Here is a 19,609-nt window from a genome sequence, read left to right as displayed (position 1 = left end):
GAATAAAAAATATTGCCAATAGACACAAAAATAAAACACTGAGATGGCAAAGTTTGGAAACCTGACCTGTTCCCACCCACACCATCACCCTCACAATGTAAAATACTATGGACAAACTGATAATATTACACATTACATAAAAGGTGCAACAACGGCCAGGGATTATTTTTATTTTATATAATTTATGTATTTATTTATGTATTTATGTATGTATTTATGTATTTATGTATGTATGTATGTATGTATGTATGTATGTATGTATGTATGTATGTATGTATGTATGTATGTATGTATGTATGTATGTATGTATGTATGTATGTATGTATGTATTTTAATTTTAATTTTAATTTTAATTTTAATTTTAATTTTAATTTTAATTTTAATTTTAATTTTAATTTTTCCATAGGGGGAAAAACCATGCTGACATCTGAACAAGACCAGCTGTGTCTCATCACAAAAGGGATGGCTAAAGATTAATAGCATGTAATGGCTTTGTGGCTTATCCAGTATCCATGTAGGCATGATGGAGGTGCAGCACGCTCAGCAAAAGTAGCCTTGGGTGGTCTCTGAGTGCACAGACTGTCCATGTTATTGACTTTAATAGGACGTCTAGACCAGAGGTCGGCAAACTTTAGCATCCAATCAGCCATTTTGCCTACTCTTCCAGTAAAAAAAAAAAAAAAAAGAAAATAGTCTGCAGCCGCAAAACATTACACAGCTTTTTTTTTTTTTTTGTCCCTGTTCCAACAACAAAGTTCAAATAATAAAAGTGATTTCTGTTAATGTTTTGTTAAACATGTTAAAATTAAAACAAAATATGAGTCAGATTGTTTACATTTTTGTAAATGCACATTTCCCCTAATTCTGCGTTTTAAAAAAAATTGAAAAAAATCACACAGCTTGCCGACCACTGAGCTTGACGAAGACATCCTCAAGGATGTCAACATGAACTGATAGATACTGCAAATAGATAGGGAATACATCACAGCATATCATAGCAATCCATCAAAATCTACTGTGCAGCATAGGTCCAATCTCATTGGACACTTAAGTCAGTCAAGTCCCATTATGGAATCACCGTGGTAACAAGGCAAGGATGGATGAGAAGTGTACATTTTCTTGTGTATTTGTGTGTACTTGTGGGTTTGTTTGTTTTTTGTTTTTTTTTAGCTAGACAGGGGGTGACAGGTCGTGACAGAGATGGAGAGGACAGCATTGTGTGCTGCAGCGCCGCTAAATAAATCAAGCGGCGCCACAAATAAGTGTGACTGAAATGTTGACGGCGTAATGGAGAGACAGATGGGGGTAGAGAGCGCGAGGGGGATGCCCTCCCTGTCACTCAAGGAGTCGGGAAAACGTGGAAAGAGCACATATAAACAATGCAAACACACACAAAAAAACAACACAAAAAAGACAGCTTTTTGTGCGTCTGCAAGGTGCTGCATAATACACCGATTGCCGTAATTGCTCCAATTCATGCCTCTGGTCTATCAAATGAAGAAGCAAATGACAGCCAGAGTGTCAAATTAGCGGTGGGTGAAACAACATTGGTATTAACAGTTGCGGCTGTAGGCAACCTCCTGAAGTAACTTTTTAAATTAACTCTACAAGATGGCAGTAGCTGCAATTGTAGTATCATGGGTGGTCAGCATCCAGTATCTTTTTCTTTATTACAACTTTGGTTGGGCTGTGGCTGTGTTGTGGATTATACTAGACCGGGGGTCTCAAACTCAATTTACTTGGGGGCCACTGGAGCTCGGGTCTGGGTGAGACTGGGTCAGGTTTTCCAAAAAAAAAAAAACGCATTTATTAAAAACCGAAAAATTAATAAACTAAAAGCTCTGATAAAACATTCCACTGTTGTCAAATATCTTAATTTTTATTTTTCTACACAAAATAAGATGAAAAATTAATAAACAAATCAAGAATAAAGAAAAGCAATCAATCAGTAATAAATAAATAAATATTATAATAATAATAATAAAACGGCAAATAATAAAAACTTAAGAAACCACGTATAGTTGGTGGGTAGACAAATTATTTTTTTCAGATTAAAATTAACAAAGAATTATTAGAGCCCTGTAGACATGACAAAACACGACTATAGTCACATTTATACTTTTTTTTATTTACAACATATTGCGCAACTGCAGGGTCTTGAGACACATGCTAACTCGCAAACTAGAGAGCTAGCAACCTAAACGGTAGCCTCCAAGTTATTTCCTTTAAACTTAAAAAAGCCAAAAATTTACCACTTCCACACGGATAGCGAGGATAACTATTGACAGTTATTTAACCTTTAACATAAACATTAATCAAACGTAATAATTTTTTCTGGGTACATGATACCATACAGCATCCATATCAAACTTGCGCAGGCCGCACTAACATTAAACTTTCATATCAGGGCGTGGGCCTAAACTAGCGTCCTGCGGGCCACATTTGGCCTGCGGGCCGCGTGTTTGAGACCCCTGTACTAGACCATGCAGTCGAACACAGCTACATCTTCCTTCTCCACTTTCTTATGTACGCCACAGCATTATTAGAATGCCAAGGGGAAAGCGTCCCTAACTAGAATGCCCAGAGGTGAGCCAAATGGCTCGACTCAGGGTGGACTAGTGCTTCACTAATGACCCATCCTGAGGTGTGAACAGCTTTTTTTGTTGTGTAAAGTGGGAGCTCCCATACCTAGAATGCCCAGAAAGCAGCCAAATGACTACCCTCTGGGTGGCTAGTTTTAGCTAATTAACCATCCTGAAGTGCAAACCGAATTTTTGTAAATTATTGTAAATGTTGATCTGAAATCAATGGAGAAGGCATTAGAGCCAGTATGCGGTTACTCTTACTGAACAAGTGAACAACTGAACAAGGTTGTCAGCCTTGGTTGGGTGTGTTGGCGCCTCGACGCAGGAGATCATCCAGGCTTCAGACATTGAACTTGAAACTTAAATTGGCAAAATGCATACCGAGACATACCGGACATGCATACCGGGTCAAAATGCTATGAATATGAAAAATGTATACATGTTGGCTATTCCCATTATCTCCGATCCTTGCCAAGTTTATCTTGACAAAAACATGGTACAAGATGTTCCATGGAAGACTCTTATGTGCTCAACACATCTCACGCCGCCCATCAATCAAGCCGAGCTGGTCGACTACACACGAGCAGGTGCCGTGAGTCCTCGGGTAATCTGTACGAGTCGTGTACAAAGTGCTTGAACTCTATACAGGTGAAAGTGTGACAGGTCAAAGGTTTATCTTGAGTCGCTCAACATAGAAGTGAACTCCACTAATAGAAGATTAGGGGAAAAAAGCCTCTTAAACATGACACTGTGCGGGACAATGATAGAACTTCTGCTTGCTTACAACTCCCAACACTTTTTTTGCCAGCAAATAATCTGTTCCAGGGTCAAGCTGTGGTGTGTTTGAAGTGACATTACTATATTCTTAATGACTGAAAGAGAGCTATTGTTTTTAGATGTTTTGCAATTGGCCGCATGGGGGACGAGTGGTTAGCATGTAGGCAACACAGTTAAGTATATCGGGAAGACCTGGGTTCGAATCTCCGCTTGGCATCTCTTTGTGGAATTGTGTGTTCTTTTTTCTCCGGGTACTCCGGTTTCCTCCCGCATTCCAAAAACATGCTAGGTTAATTGGTGACTCCAAATTGTCCATAGGTATGAATGTGAGTGTGAATGGTTGTTTGTCTATGTGTGGATAGGCTCCAGCATACCCCCATAAAATGGACAGATGGATGGATGTCAGATGGAGCGTTCACATGTGGACAGGACTTTTCAACTACCTCAATCATATTATTATTTTTGATATTTCCATAAGGATGCACGGTGGATGCGTGGTTAGCACGCAGGCCTCACAGCTGGGAGACCCGAGTTCAATTCCACCCTCGGCCATCTCTGTGTGGAGTTTGCATATCCTCCTCCCACATGGGTTTTCTCCCACATTCCAAAAACATGCTAGGTTAATTGGTGACTCCAAATTGTCCATAGGTATGAATGTGAGTGTGAATGGTTGTTTGTCTATATGTGCCCTGTGATTGGCTGGCGACCAGTCCAGGGTGTACTCTGGATAGACTCCAGCATAGTGAGGATAAGCGACATAGAAAAAGAATGGATGGACTGGTATATATTTGATATAGTTGATTTATTTGAGAAGTTTAATTTAAAAAGTAATGGTCATACAATTGAAATCAGGTTGCCAGGTTGGTGTTTAAGTGGCCGTGCTGCAGCAGCATGAGTGAGATGCACGGCAGACAGAACTGGGAAGTACAGTTTTGTTGTCATTGACTTTGAACAGCCCAAGCATCCAAATCAAGGACATAATCATTCCATAACATTTTCAACTAATTGCGGTTTGTTAATAGCTCACCCAAAGTGGAAGGTAATGAGAGTTGCTGTCATGTCTCATATTCTCATTAATTGTCATGCAACTGTATCTTTTTTTACAATAAAGCAGCAAAATGAACCATTTTTCTTATTCAGCGAGGTCAATGAATGCACACTTTCACAACATACACAACGGTCCTTAGTCATGGGTGTCATTTATTTAACAGAGATTATGGTTTTATCTAATGAGATCAAGGCGGAAGCTGTCCTGCTGTCACTTTTTTCCCCCAAATGTACTGTACATATTGTGACGGCATGTACAAGAATGATTACATGATTTATCATTGCTGTAAAAAAATAAAAAATTAACTCGGAGTGAAACCTGTTTAATAAAAGCTCTCTGCATGGTCCGCCAACTTACTCGTGTTGTTGACTTGTACTGTGGGGATCTGGATGCCGAGGGTCATGTGAACGTCAGTGTTGATGTTCTGACAAAGTGGATGTGACGTTTCCTTTTCTGACAAACTAATGAAATTCCTGCACTTTCGTCCCCTCCCCACTTTGGTTGTGTACACAAACACAAAAACTGCTCCTTAGCAACCCTTTAGCTTCAGTGGGAAAATAAGATTGTTTGCTTTGCCTTATTCATTAATAGTGATGGGCCAAGCCATTTGCACAGTATTCTACAGCAGGTAAATATGAAAGCAGCAGCTCCTGAGACCATGCTTGAATAGCGAATAAACACAAGAGACACCTATAGAAATGACATTGATGTTCTCCTCAGATTTTGCATCACCATTTCTTAGATTCAGCTCCCAAACCCTCTCTTCAATTTCCATTGATCACACAGTGACACATGGACACAAAAACGCCAGACATTGAAGGAGTGATATAGTAAACCACAATGTAGCAAGGGACGACTGTATTGCACAACACAGAGGCAGCAACAGAACCATTCATTCATTCATTCATTTTCTACCACTTATCCTCACAAGGGTCGGATGCTGGAGCCTATCCCAGCTGTCTTCAGACGAGAGGCGAGGTACACCCTAGACTGGTCGCCAGCCAATCACAGGGCACATATAGACAAACAACCATTCACACTCACATTCATACCTATGGACAATTTGGAGTTGCCAATTAACCTAGCATGTTTTTGGAATGTGAGAGGAAACCGGAGTACCCGGAGAAAATCCACGCATGCACGGGAAGAACATGCAAACTCCGCACAGAGATGACCCACGGTGGAATTGAACTCGGCAACAGAACCATTCATTCATTCATTCATTTTCTGTCGCTTTTCCTCACGAGGGTCGCGGGGGGTGCTGGAGCCTATCCCAGCTGTCTTCAGGCGAGAGGCGGGGTACACCCTGGACTGGTGGCCAGCCAATCACAGGGCACATATAGACAAACAACCATTCACACTCACATTCATACCTATGGACAATTTGGAGTCACCAATTAACCTAGCATGTTTTTGGAATGTGGGAGGAAACCGGAGTACCCGGAGAAAACCCACGCATGCATGGGGAGAACATGCAAACTCCGCACAGAGATGGCCGAGGGTGGAATTGAACTCGGCAACAGAACCAATGTTGCATTAACAGTGCTAGTGAGTTCACTGTAAACAACAGTACCAGCGACCGAGTTGCGACATTTTAAAGCTCATGCAGAGGTAAATAAAGCTGCTGACCGCTACGTGGAATGCTACTACTGCCATCTTGTGGAGGCCTCCTACATTTACAGTTGTGAATGCCAGTGGTTTTTTGACCCGGAACTAATTAGAGCCTCGGCGGTTATTTGCTTTCCTAAATCACACACCCAGCAAGTATAGTTAAACTGAATCGAGGTGTTAATTGTAGCATTTACAGTAGTCGACAAATTCCAGTGCTCGCCTTGTTGATGTGACATTTGAGTGGTGACGAACACAGGAGCTAATGAGCTGACGTGTCGGCTAACGAGGGCAGCGGGGACCCTGGCTGCTGCAGACATAAACTTGGATCGCATGGATAAACAGCGCGTTTGTCACTTGAGGGTTGGAAGGATAATGCGTGGGACAGACTCATGACTGTCTATCACACACACACAATTTAAAAGCATTTTTTTGGTGTGGAATAGCAAAAATGTCCCTGCAAAGACTAATGTCCTCAACAGGGGTCCCACATAAAGACCATAGAGACTACATCTCATACTCACATCAGCTTTGTTTCTAAGATGGTAAAGCATGTCCTATTAATTTTAAGTATAAAAGGTGGTTTGATGTGCTAACTGCAGGGTGAGAAAAATGCTGCAACTATGAATCCAGCAGAAGTCACAAAAGTCCATTCATTCAACATTTTCCAGCAGGAGGATATATTGACAAGGTATGACATTATATAGTAATTGTTTCTTAATATGTACAACTGAATTTAAAATCCATAGGTATGAATGTGAGTGTGAATGGTTGTTTGTCTATATGTGCCCTGTGATTGGCTGGCGACCAGTCCAGGGTGTACCCCGCCTCTCACCCAAAGACAGCACACCCCACGACCCTCGTGAGGAAAAAGTGGTAGAAAATTAAATGAAATGAATTTAAAATGTGTTTATAATTGTGAAATGATGAAAAAAAATTTAATTAATTAGTTCACAATTTAGTTCATCATGATTAATCACCATTTAATCACCATTTGCAACAGTGGTTACCGTTCAAGTGTTTTTCTGTTAACGTCAAAAATGTCCGCCACAATTTTGCCTTTGTTTGCGTGCATTCTCCGGTTAGCATAAATATGGTATTGTGTTAATCGTATCAACTGGGACTCACAAGATCTTGCGAGATTAAAACGTGACATTTCCCGTTCAGTAAAATAAAATGACACGTGGGTCCTAGGCCTGCAAAAATAATACATTTAATAATTAATCACACAATAAATGACAAAGAACTCAATCATTTTGCCGGCCTCAATGCCACTTCGAATTATCCCTTGGCACATATGTGTCTTAGAACAATGGCTTGAATGGTGTGATCCCTTTTGTCAGTCTCAGTGGGTGGAGGCGGGGCCAGTCACACATACGCAGAGTGCAGAAATCATGTAAATAGATTCCAATCTATTGTCATGTATTTTATATTTTTTCCATTATTTTCTCAAAAGTACCGTTAAAGTCTCGTCTCATCTCGTTTTTGTAGATCCAGTTTTGTGTATCACCTCATCTGGTGAACTCAGTGCCCTGTAACACCACCAGTTCTTCAAGTTTTTTTTTTTTTATTTAATTACAAAACATCCTTTGCCGTTAGCATCCTATGAGCTAGATCAGGGGTCAGCAACCCATGGCCACATGCGGCTCTGGGGCGTTTTTGTTGTGGCTCCCTTTATAATGGGGAAAATGGAAAAAGTTGAAAAAATGAAAACATCCAACTTTGTGTGGGACCCTGAATGCATCCTGGCTGAGTTCTGACTAGGGATTGGATGAGCACGAGGATGAGCAAACAGGATGCTATTCAGTTCTCTTTCACAGAGGTAAACATGGAAAGAAAAAAGTCATACTTTCCCAGAGCTATTTGACATTTCACAAAAATAAAATCATCAAATCATCAAAAATGGCTGGTGCTGAGAGGGACGGCTTTTGAAAAATAGATGGGATTGAATGAGTTAGGAAAAAAATAAATATGATGGCCAAATAATATTTGTTTGTAGATAAATGAGGTGGCAAGTCTAAAAGGGATTGAAAGAGTGTTTATGCACGTTATTAGGAAGTTAATGCGAATTATGTGGGATTTATAAAGTTGACCTTCACTCTTCGCTCGATTGCGAGGCGGAATTAAAACACGAAAGCATAAAAGAGGATTTTAAATGTGCATAGCGGCGAGAGAGAGAGAGAGAGAGAGAGAGAGAGAGAGAGAGAGAAATAACACAAACTAGCTTAGGTCTGTGTGTGCCGGGACAAGTGCGGCAAGGACAACAGAGGGAAAGACGAAGACAAACTATTTATCTACAAATCACTGCCTCTCCCTTGCTGTCTCTGTCAGCGTAAACACATCTCATTGTGTCCTTGATACCACCACCAAGGCAAAGAATGCATCAAGAGGTCACATATCACTTCATCGCTGCATCATGATAGCAAAAGATTCAAAACATGTACTAGTAAAATGAACTTAACATACACAAAGTAATGAACTTTATGGTATTATTGTTGTTATTGTTGAATCATATTTTTAAAGTAGTGAAAATATACCAAAAAATGAACAAAAGTAAATGAAAGTATACACATAGCACATATTTTTTGGATATTATTGTTGGGAAATATTTTTGTAATTACTAAAAAATAATAATAACAAAATATATTAAATGAAAATATACACCAAGCACAGAATTTAGTAATATTATGTTTAAAGAACTATTGACTAAAACATTTAAAATATATATATTTTAAATATACAAAATATAAATAAAAAAACATTAAAAATATATATATTTAAATATATATTTAAAAAATATATATTTAAATATATATTAAAATTATATATATTTAAATATATATTAAATATATATATATATTTAAATATAAAATAAATATATAAAATATACAATAAATACATATATTATATATATTATATTTTTTTTAAATGTACTGAGACATACAGTACTGTTCGTCCATCCATATCGCTTGTCCCCATGAGGCTCACAGGTAAGGTGGAGCCCATCTCCCAGGGAGCGAGACGGGGCACATAGACAAGAACCATTCACATTTGCTGACAATTTGGAGTTTCTAATTAACTTAATATTCATATTTTTGGAATGTGAAAAGAAGTATCAGTGTATGTGTGTCTGTGTGTGTGTGTTTGTGCGTGTGTTGCCCTCTAGGCTGACGCTAGAAACGAGAAAACAAGCCGACATGCAGTCTCCAGAGCTTCACCCAATCTGTCCTCCCTGGGGTTAACGCTACACACAGCTGACACACACTCTCACACACACACACACACACACACACAAGGTGACGTAACAGGCTGTCGTCAGAGTAGGTCAAAACGGTGCCATCGTCTCTCTCACCCAGCACATCTTAATCATTCTAAAACTACAATGGTACTACCAAAAATGTAATGGTACGCCTCCACTGATACTGTGTAAACCAGGGGTCTCAAACTCAATTTACCTGGGGGCCATTGAAGCTAGGGTCAGGGCAAGGCTGGGCCGCATCAGGTTTTCCAAAAAAAAAAACGCATTTATTAAAAACAGAAAAATATACAAACTTTTTCAGTGCTTTGGTTCCGATTTTCTACAATAAAAGCTCTGATAAAACATTCCACTGTTCTCAAATATCTTATTTTTATTTTTCTGCACAAAATAAGATGAAAAATAAATAAATCAAGAATAAAGAAAATCAATTAATCAGTAATGAATAAATATAATAATAATAATAATAAAACAGCAAATAATAAAAACTTAAGAAACCACATATAGTTGGTGGGTAGACAAATTATTTTTTTCAGATTAAAATGAACAAAGCATTATTAGAGCCCTGTAGACATGACAAAACACGACTATAGTCACATTTATACTTTTTTTATTTACAACATATTGCGCAACTGCAGGGTCTTGAGACACATGCTAACTCGCAACTAGAGAGCTAGCGACCTAAACGGTAGCCTTCAAGTTATTTCCTTTAAACTTAAATAGCCAAAAACTTACCACTTCCACACGGATAGGGAGGATAACTATCAACAGCTATTTAACCTTTAAAAGTAATATTTTTTTCTGGGTACATGATACCATACAGCATCCATATCAAACTTGCGTGGGCCGCATTAACATTAAACTTTCATATCAAGGCGAGGGCCTCAAACTAGTGTCCTGCGGGCCACATTTGGCCCGCGGGCCGCGTGTTTGAGACCCCTGGTGTAAACTATATGCCCATTTCTGCAGATTTAGTCAGCTTTCCACATAGGAAATAATATAAATATAATTCATCAGTTCCAGTGTCAAACAAGTTTTTGTTATGCTTTTAATCCCCTTCAGTGTCACTGTCCCCAAAAAATGTACCCACATTTTTTCATACTTCATCCATAGTATATATACTCACTTAATAATGTATGTTAAAGTAGACCTATTATGCTTTTTCCACTTTTCTGACCTATAAATGTAGTTAGAATGTTGTATTCTGGAGTTAAACAATGCCAAAGTTTCAGATAATGAGGTTTGCGCATTTGGAAGTGATCCCTGAATGAAGTTAGGGATGGATCTATAGGAGTCCACAAGTCAATACAAAGGGCCGAAAAATTTGCATAACAGGTCGCCTTTAAATGTTGACAGAATATTTTTTAAATGTACTAAAAATAAACTAAAAAAAATAGGTAAATATACACAATGAAAATATAGGCAATGTACTACATTTTGTGGTTTTATTGTTGTCAAAAATAGAATATTTAAACAATAATTGTCAAAATGCAAGTATGTACATTATTAGTACACTAGTATAAAAAGTGTAGTATAATAAATCTTAAAACTGCACAAGCACAGTTTATGCAAATACACAGAATTTTGAGAAAATTAATGAACTGAAAAATAATTAGGGTGGCACGGCGGTCTATTGGTTAGTGCGCAGACCTCACAGCTAGGAGACCAGGGTTCAATTCCACCCTCGGGCATCTCTGTGTGGAGTTTGAATGTTCTCCCCGTGCATGCGTGGGTTTTCTCCGGGTACTCCGGTTTCCTCCCACGTTCAAAAAAGATGCTAGGTTAATTGGTGACTCCAAATTGTCCATAGGTATGAATGTGAGTGTGAATGGTTGTTTGTCTATATGTGCCCTGTGATTGGCTGGCCACCAGTCCAGGGTGTACCTCGCCTCTTGCCCAAAGACAGTTGGGATAGGCTCCAGCACCCCCGCGACCCTCGTGAGGAAAAAGCGGTAGAAATGAATGAATGAAAAATAATGAATTCCTCATTCATTCTAAATCTGTTCCCATTGAAAGAGTAGTTCCAAACTGAACTTCCCATGGAAGATTTCTATAGATATGTATTATTATCCATTAGATATATTTTGGCAACCCTGTTTAAAGTGATGGAATGCTTTTCAAAGACACAATGATCTTCTCTTGATGATGGCTGCTGATAGGAGGTCACAGGAGTGAAATACAGTTGCCCTTTAAAGGAAATCTATGAAGAGGACAAGTTGCAATGGAGGGAAAATCTCCAGGATGGTTTTGCCTTACTACAACAACACACACTCGCACTCACATGTTGAGAGAGTGTTTGTTCAGCTTTCCGCCATTAAAAGACACACACGCAGGAAACCGAAGTGAGTCTTATTAAATCGCATACATAGATGCCGTGATTGCGCATTGAGCAAAAGACTGCGTATGCAGGTCGCGTTCACTGTAATTATCATCAAGATAAGGAACGCAAATAGCAAGACTCATGCTTCTGCTGCTCTTGTTAAGTTATATTGTGTTGCCATGTTGTCAGTTTGTGTACTTCTTTGTTGCCTTTTTCTCTTGTATGCTCTCAATTCAACACCAAAACAGTTGACTTGGCTTGGAAGGTTTTTTTTTAAATTAAAGCCCCTGACGAGGACTCTTCAGATCTGTAATTGTTTTTGATAGAACACTAATATGATGGCGTAGTAGCGTCATTCATGCTACTTTAATGCAAGGTTGCTACTCAAAGTGAGCATGATGTGGCAATTAAATTAATTCATAATTTCCCTGAAAATGATGTATTTGCACCCCAACATCGCATACATTTGACTCCCAGCGGCAAAAATTCTTACATTCATTGGACTGCAGCATTGTAACCTCGCACTCCTACTGCTGAATGTTTTAACAATATGATGAGCTTATGTAACTGAGATCAATTATGAACACTTTGAAGTGTACACGTCCACACCGTGTGACAGCGGCGGGAGAAAACACAGTATCCCGCATACATTTTAGACTGAACTATTTCATGTTCAGGCGGCACGGTGGTCTAGTGGTTAGCGCGCAGACCTCACAGCTAGGAGACCAGGGTTCAATTCCACCCTCGGCCATCTCTGTGTGGAGTTTGCATGTTCTCCCCGGGCATGTGTGGGTTTTCTCCGGGTACTCCGGTTTCCTCCCACATTCCAAAAACATGCTAGGTTAATTGGTGACTCCAAATTGTCCATAGGTATGAATGTGAGTGTGAATGGTTGTTTGTCTATATGTGCCCTGTGATTGGCTGGCGACCAGTCCAGGGTGTACCCCGCCTCTTGTCCAACATCAGCTGGGATAGGCTCCCGCATGCTGCAACCCTCGTGAGGATAAGCGGTAGAAAATGAATGAACATGCATAATAGTATACATCGCCACCATACCAAAGTGGGCAGAGTTGAAAGACAACTGGGATAGGCTCCAGCACCCTCCGCGACCCTTGTGAGGATAAGCGGTAGAAAATGAATGAATGAACATAACATGTCTACCCTGGCTGAGACAAAACATACACATAAAAATACCAAAACAGTGTATCTAATACAGAAAAATATAGTACTCAAATGCAGGAGTTCAATAGAAGGGTGAGAATGGGTGACAACCAAACAGCAAAACGTTTAAGGGAATGACTACAAGTACTGACTATGTCTTCATGGATTAAATTACTGCAATAAATACAATAAAATGATAATAACAAAACAAACATTTTTCAGCAATTCTTGTCCTTACTGGCTTCCTAAGATAAAGACTCGGACAAAAATGCTGAAAAATGCAGACGGTACCACCCTTCAGAGGGTTTATTTTATTACAAACACTATAAGAAACCATTTTATTTTAAAATGATAACCTAATAAAGTATGTGCAAGATAATTCCATAATTCCTGTATGGCTATGCTGGCCGGCCCAGTGTGGACGAAGCTGGAATGTCTGGCACCGAACGTTAATCTCAATCAGGTTAAACACATTAGCCTCAGGCTGTTTATATCGATGCTAGCCAGCATATCAGCTCGCCGTGTTGGCATGTAAACTGCCAGAAGGCCAACATGGCAATGGCTAGTGATAAAGCTTATCTTTGTCAGAAATAATGAAGATTAAGATAAAAATGTTTGAAACAAAACTGGTACAGATTGAATAAGAACGGGGAAAAAAATACATTTTTCCATACATCCATTTTCTATTCCACTTAAACTATCCCAGCTGTCTTCAGACGAGAGGCGGACTACACTCTGGACTGGTCGCCAGCCAATCACAGAGCACATTCGACAAACAACCATTCACACTCACATCCACACTGTGTGGAGTTTGCATGTTCTCCCCGTGCATGTGTGGGTTTTCTCCAGTTACTCCGGTTTCCTCCCACATTCCAAAAACATGCTAGGTTAATTGGTGACTCCAAATTGTCCATAGGTATGAATGTGAGTGTGAATGGTTGTTTGTCTATATGTGCCCTGTGATTGGCTGGCGACCAGTCCAGGGTGTACCACGCCTCTCGCCCGAAGACAGCTGGGATAGGCTCCAGCATCCCACCTTTGTGTTTAATAACAGTGCCGCGATGTAGTGTGTTATTGTAAAATAACAGCACAGACAACAGAGTATGGGTGAGTATGGGTGAGTATGGGTGAGTATGGGTGAGTATGGGTGAGTATGGGTGAGTATGGGTGAGTATGGGTGAGTATGGGTGAGTATGGGTGAGTATGGGTGAGTATGGGTGAGTATGAGTGTTTTGACAAATTGTCCACTGTATCGTTGGGCAACGGTTCAGGACTAGAAGAGTTACACCATGGGCTGTCATCATTTTTGCACGATTGTAAATGTGTGTGTTTAAATGTTGCCAGCTTATGCACATAGACGTGTGTCGATGACGTCAACACGTGGGGATCTTGGAGGGGTTTTGGCTGCACGATGAAGCCATCTGGCGACACGCTGCGTGGGCCAATCACAGGCAGGCGGGTGACAATTAGGATGAAATATGAGTTGAAGAACATTTGAAATGTCTGAGATGTGAATCAAGCGGTGACACATCAGATTAAAGGCACGACAGAGACTTAAGTGAATGTTAGCACGATTAGAAGACAAGCAAAGAAGTTGTTGTGAGTGTCAATAATGACTTCCGTTTTTCCAAAAATCATGGATGGGAGCTTTATTGAAGACACTTTGAAGAATCAAACTGTCTTCAATGATGATGACAAACAAACATGTATTTGAGGTTCAGTCATGTTTATCTTCATTTTTATGTGACAGGTACAATGTATTAGCTTTCTTGGCTGTGTTTAAATATACATTAGTTTCTTTGAATACTCTAAATGTTTTAGATCATCAAACTAATTCAAATATTAGTCAATGACAAAGTTCATTCATTCATTTTCTACAGCTTATACTCACAAGGGTCGAGAGGCGGGGTACACCCTGGACTGGTCGCCAGCCAATCACAGGGCACATATAGACAAACAACCATTCACACTCACATTCATACCTATGGACAATTTGGAGTCACCAATTAACCTAGCATGTTTTTGGAATGTGGGAGGAAAAACGGAGTACCCGGAGAAAACCCACGCATACACGGGGAGAACATGCAAACGCCACACAGAGATGGCCAAGGGTGGAATTGAACTCGGGTCTCCTAGCTGTGAGGCCTGCGCACTGACCACTCAACCGCCGTGCAGCCAGCTCAATGACAAAGTTCTTGAATACAATTTTTAGTGATAAGGGAGAAAAAAAATCCAACCTCATACACCTGTGTGAAAAAAAGAAACCTAATAACGGGTCGGGTCACACTTAGCAACAAAATCTGCAATCAAGCATTTGAGATAACTTGCAACAAGTCACATATAGCGATATGGAGGAATTGTAGCCCACTCATCTTTGCAGAATTGTTGTAATTCTGCCACAATTCTGCCTGATTTCACTCTTTGTGTATGGTTGCTGTCACTGTGGTTCACTGGAGTCCCAAAGCTATAGAAATGGCTTCATAACCTTTTTCAGACTGATAGATCTCAATTAAGCTCTAAGGAGGGGGGGTCGCTTTATCACACAGGGTCACGGAGGCTTGGATTATTTTCTCCCTTAATAATAAAAAGTTTGACAGTTGACTAATAATATACATAGTACACATGCATCATAGCCAGGCCACACAGCTAAGAGACCAGAGGTCGATTCCCCCCTCGGGCATCTCTGTGTGGCGTTTGCGTGTTCTCCCCATGCATGCGTGGGTTTTCTCCGGGTACTCCGGTTTCCTCCCACATTCCAAAAACATGCTAGGTTAATTGGCGACTCCAAATTGTCCATAGGTATGAATGTGAGTGTGAATGGTTGTTTGTCTATATGTGCCCTGTGATTGGCTGGCGACCAGTCCAGGGTGTACCCCGCCTCTGGTCCAAAGTCAGCTGGGATAGGCTCCAGCATGCTGCAACCCTGGTGAGGATAAGTGGTAGAAAATGAATGAATGAACATGCATAATAGTATACATGCGCCACCCTACCAAAGTGGTCAGAGTTGAAACTGCATGCAATGTTTGTAGCTGTTTATTTTTGTCCTTTCTCTGGCCAGTTCTGTTCTCTGTTCTGCTTTTTTTTTAAGAACAAGAATTATCACATTGTCTTTTATTCTCCTTGTTCTCACTTTGTTGTGTTTAGTCACATTGTCAGATCCTCTCCCGCCATGCAAAGCAGTGAAGAATCGTTTGTTTACTGCTGGACAGTAATGACAATTTCTTTGTGTGAGTGCGTGTGTGTGTGTGCGCGCGCGTTAATGCAAAGCTACTGAGGCCCCACTGTGTGTCCGTGTCATGCTGCTGCTGGTAGCACATCCCTCTGGAAAGTCACATCAGCTCATCACAGCTATACTGCTGCTGCTTGTTGTTTGGGACAAAGCCGCTCTATGTCGGCCATGACATCACTTTATGTAACACTGGTGAACACATTAGGCACACCTGGTGTCATAATGCATGTCACTACTTGGTGGGAATAAACAGAGGGAGATTTCATGTTTGTCTATGTCGAAAACGGCGAGAAAAATACAAAAGTAGATGTGAAGTTGATGTTGGAATTTGGTGCATGAAGTGGCGGATGGTGCATTCGGTACTTCAACTTGGCGTGGCATTGCAGAGAGAGGGGGATTTTGTGTGTTGGGGATGACACAACTATGCCAAAATAACTCCCAACAAAACCTTGGTATCAAAGTGTATACTGCAATTTGTGTTTTATTGGCACCATGGCATGTTTTAAAAATACAATTGAAATGTATATGATACACTTTATACACTTTGTTGCCTATAAACATCTGTTTTTTTTAACAAAAAAAGCTGATTTTTAATTCGCCTTGTTGTGAATTCAACACAAATTGTAGCAGCTTGACTCTAGCACTGTTTTTCAAAAATATATTCATTCATAAATCATGTTGTTTCAAAACATGTCATGCATTTTTAATTAAATTAAGCATTTTCAAGCATAAAATGGCTAAATCGACTAAAATACAAATAAATGTAAGGCATTCACAAGACACATTCAAAGACATTGACGTAGTATTCTACACTGGTCACTAGGTGTCAGTAATGTTACTGTAATGTTCGCTGAGACACACAAATGTCAAACTTGATCACGGCAACAACAGGCATAATCATCCCTAATAAATATCCCTAATATCAGAAATAAAAACACAAGTTACTGTTGCACCCGCAACCCATGGCAAGCTGAAACCCTATGAACCCTATGAACCCCTGACATCACTTCCTGTCTGCTGCTCACTCTGCTCCCATACGGAACACATTCGTAGCAACAAAAACAAGCATGAGTCTCATTAATGTCTTTAATAGCTTATTTACTCTTATTAAGTCTACTATATTGGGTACTATGAGGGTAAAGGCGACTTTCTTTATATCTGGAGAAGGCTGATACTGAAAATATTTCATTCCAAAAAATAAAAATAAAAATAAAAATAAAAATAAAAATTTAAAATAAAAATAAAAATAAAAATAAAAATAAAAACTCACCACTCACAAAAGGTTACGGATTTTCTGCTTTTTTTCTATTTAATGTACAGGCTTCACGGCGGACAAGTGGTTGGCACGCAGGCCACACAGCTAGGAGACAGGAGTTCAATTCCACCCTAAGCCATCTCTGTGTGGAGTTTGCATGTTCTCCCCGCGTGTGCGTGGGTTTTCTCCGGGTACTCCGGTTTCTTCCCATATTCCAAAAACATGCTAGGTTATTTGGTGACTCCAAATTGTCCATAGGTATGAATGTGAGTGTGAATGGTTGTTTGTCTATATGTGCTCTGTGATTGGCTGGCGACCAGTCCAGGGTGTACCCGCCTCTCACGCGAAGACAGCTGGGATAGGCTCCAGCACCCACGCGACCCTCATGAGGATAAGCGGTAAAAAATGAATGAATGAATGAGTACATTGTGGGTTTTTTTGCTAATTCAAACACTTAATATGTGTTTCTTTTTTGGAGTGTTTTCAGAGCGGCAACATGAACTCCTCCAAGCACACATGGTGACCAATGAAGGTGAGTGCGTAAACATGAAGTGTAATCATGACCAAAACATGATCCTCCTCCTCACTTCCTCACCCTGACACTATTAACACTACCGCCCCTGCCACTACTACTACTCTCTGACCTGCAACCTGAGCACAGGTGGAAAACCATGAGGTCATCCACACAGGACTGGACCATGACGTCAACATAGTCGATTACAGATAGATAGATCAGAACCAAATAAAAATACTATAGATATATACCAAGTTGGTTCCATACCTTTTCATGAGTTCAAGCAGTTTTGAGCGGGTCCCTTAAAGACCACCTTATTTCTGTGACCATGTCGCTCTCCAATTAAAGACATATATCTCCAGTATTTGTCCAACACAAAAAAAACGTGGGAGATTTGTTGTTTTTTTGGGATAAAGAACATTTGAAAATGGAGATATGTGTTTGTACTGCAAGGTAACCTCGTATTGCTGCTCAAAATAAAAGCTTTAACCAAATAAGGGTTAGGGCAGTTTTAAGTAGGTGCCCACTAAGCCCACAGACCACCTTTAAGTGACTCGCCATATGTCTAATGTAATTAGATAAAATGGTGTCGAAACATATTAAAAATTGATATACCCTTTGTCTTTTTACTCACAATTATTTTATATGTAATAAAACTAGTGTCTATCAAATAAATACAGGGAGTCCCCAAGATGATGTATAGACATTTAAAGAGGTAGATCATTTACTATAAAAAAATTATACAACTGAATAAAAACTAAACAAATTAAAAGTGTGTTTAAGCCCAAAAACCCCAAAACACAACACGCCAACATAATAAATGTTCTTCTCTACCTTGATGATGCTGCTACGCCTCGGTGCTGCCTTCACGGACTCCAGCAGGATGGTCTCCGCGTCTTGGCCACCACCACTGGGCAAGATGACACCACTTCGCCGGCTTCGGGACACTCTGGCCGGGATGAAGTCCGGCGCTCCGTCGCTGTCTCGCTCGGACATTTTGGAGCAGGTTGTTGATTTGTCAAGTCAGGCGCGGAAATGAATCAAGCAGACGAAAGTTTTCCATTTAAATATCAGTATGGATGTCGTGCACGACCATCGAGCTTCACCGCACCTTCAGCCCTTGAACGTAACCAGGTGCGGAGTGTGGTTCTTCTGGACCAGACTGGTGACTGGTGCGCCAGTTCCCACAAATGAGGCGCAACAAGTCCTCACAGTCTTTTGCGTGAAAGACGAGTGGGGGTCCAATAGTGTGCGTCAAAAGCACCCACGGTTACCGTGCACGAACAAGTGGACCGAATCTCAGTGGGTGTGATCCGAACCAAAGTGTACGAAAACCAAACAGGTTGCGCGCCACTTTGCGTCAACTAAAAAAATAAATAAAAAGACGCGGTTTAGGTCCTATATTGTGCGCATGTTCAGAACGACGAGACCCCCTTGTCCCCACCACCGAAAAAGGTACCGGTTCGGCTCCACTGACGGCAAAAGGTGGGCAACTTTTGACGGCGACACTGTAAACGTAAGCACACTAACGCCGCCTCCACTCCGGTCTCCTTAGACCACGCCCCTTTCAGACAGTGTACCCCGCCCAAATGCTGACCTATGTTTTGATTGACGTGAATATCGACTAATAGGCATGATGCAAACGGAAACTGGCCCATTGATTCAAAAAGTCTACAAATGGGAGCTGCTTTATTCATTGTTTAGATAGTATTAAGATTTCATTTTATTTTAACAGTCAGACAAGAGTATTTATGTTCTCTTGTATTTCTTGTTACGCTGGAATTTGACTGTAAAGCACTTTGTGATTCTATGAAAGGTGCTTCACACATAGCATGTATGTACTAACTTGATATCAT

At 40.3% G+C, this 19,609-nt stretch overlaps 1 protein-coding gene across 1 annotated transcript in view; it reads right to left on the bottom strand.

Annotated features, from left to right (window-relative positions):
• plcl1 (phospholipase C like 1) overlaps nucleotides 1–19,406 on the bottom strand; it is a 63,487-nt gene extending 44,081 nt beyond the window's left edge. Inside the window, exon 1 of the mRNA XM_058081519.2 lies at nucleotides 18,588–19,406. Coding sequence (XP_057937502.2) covers nucleotides 18,588–18,749 — 162 coding nt within the window. The 5' untranslated portion in view covers nucleotides 18,750–19,406. The remainder of the gene's footprint in view (nucleotides 1–18,587) is intronic.
• Nucleotides 19,407–19,609: the final 203 nt, after the last annotated feature.

The sequence above is a fragment of the Doryrhamphus excisus genome, linkage group LG12, assembly GCF_037039965.1.
Source record: "Doryrhamphus excisus strain RoL-2023G ecotype Guam linkage group LG12, RoL_Dexc_Guam_v1.1, whole genome shotgun sequence".
Classification (NCBI taxonomy): Eukaryota; Metazoa; Chordata; class Actinopteri; order Syngnathiformes; family Syngnathidae; genus Doryrhamphus; species Doryrhamphus excisus.
Note: the sequence above shows the minus strand (reverse complement) of the source record. Positions and strands in the feature narration are given on the sequence as shown.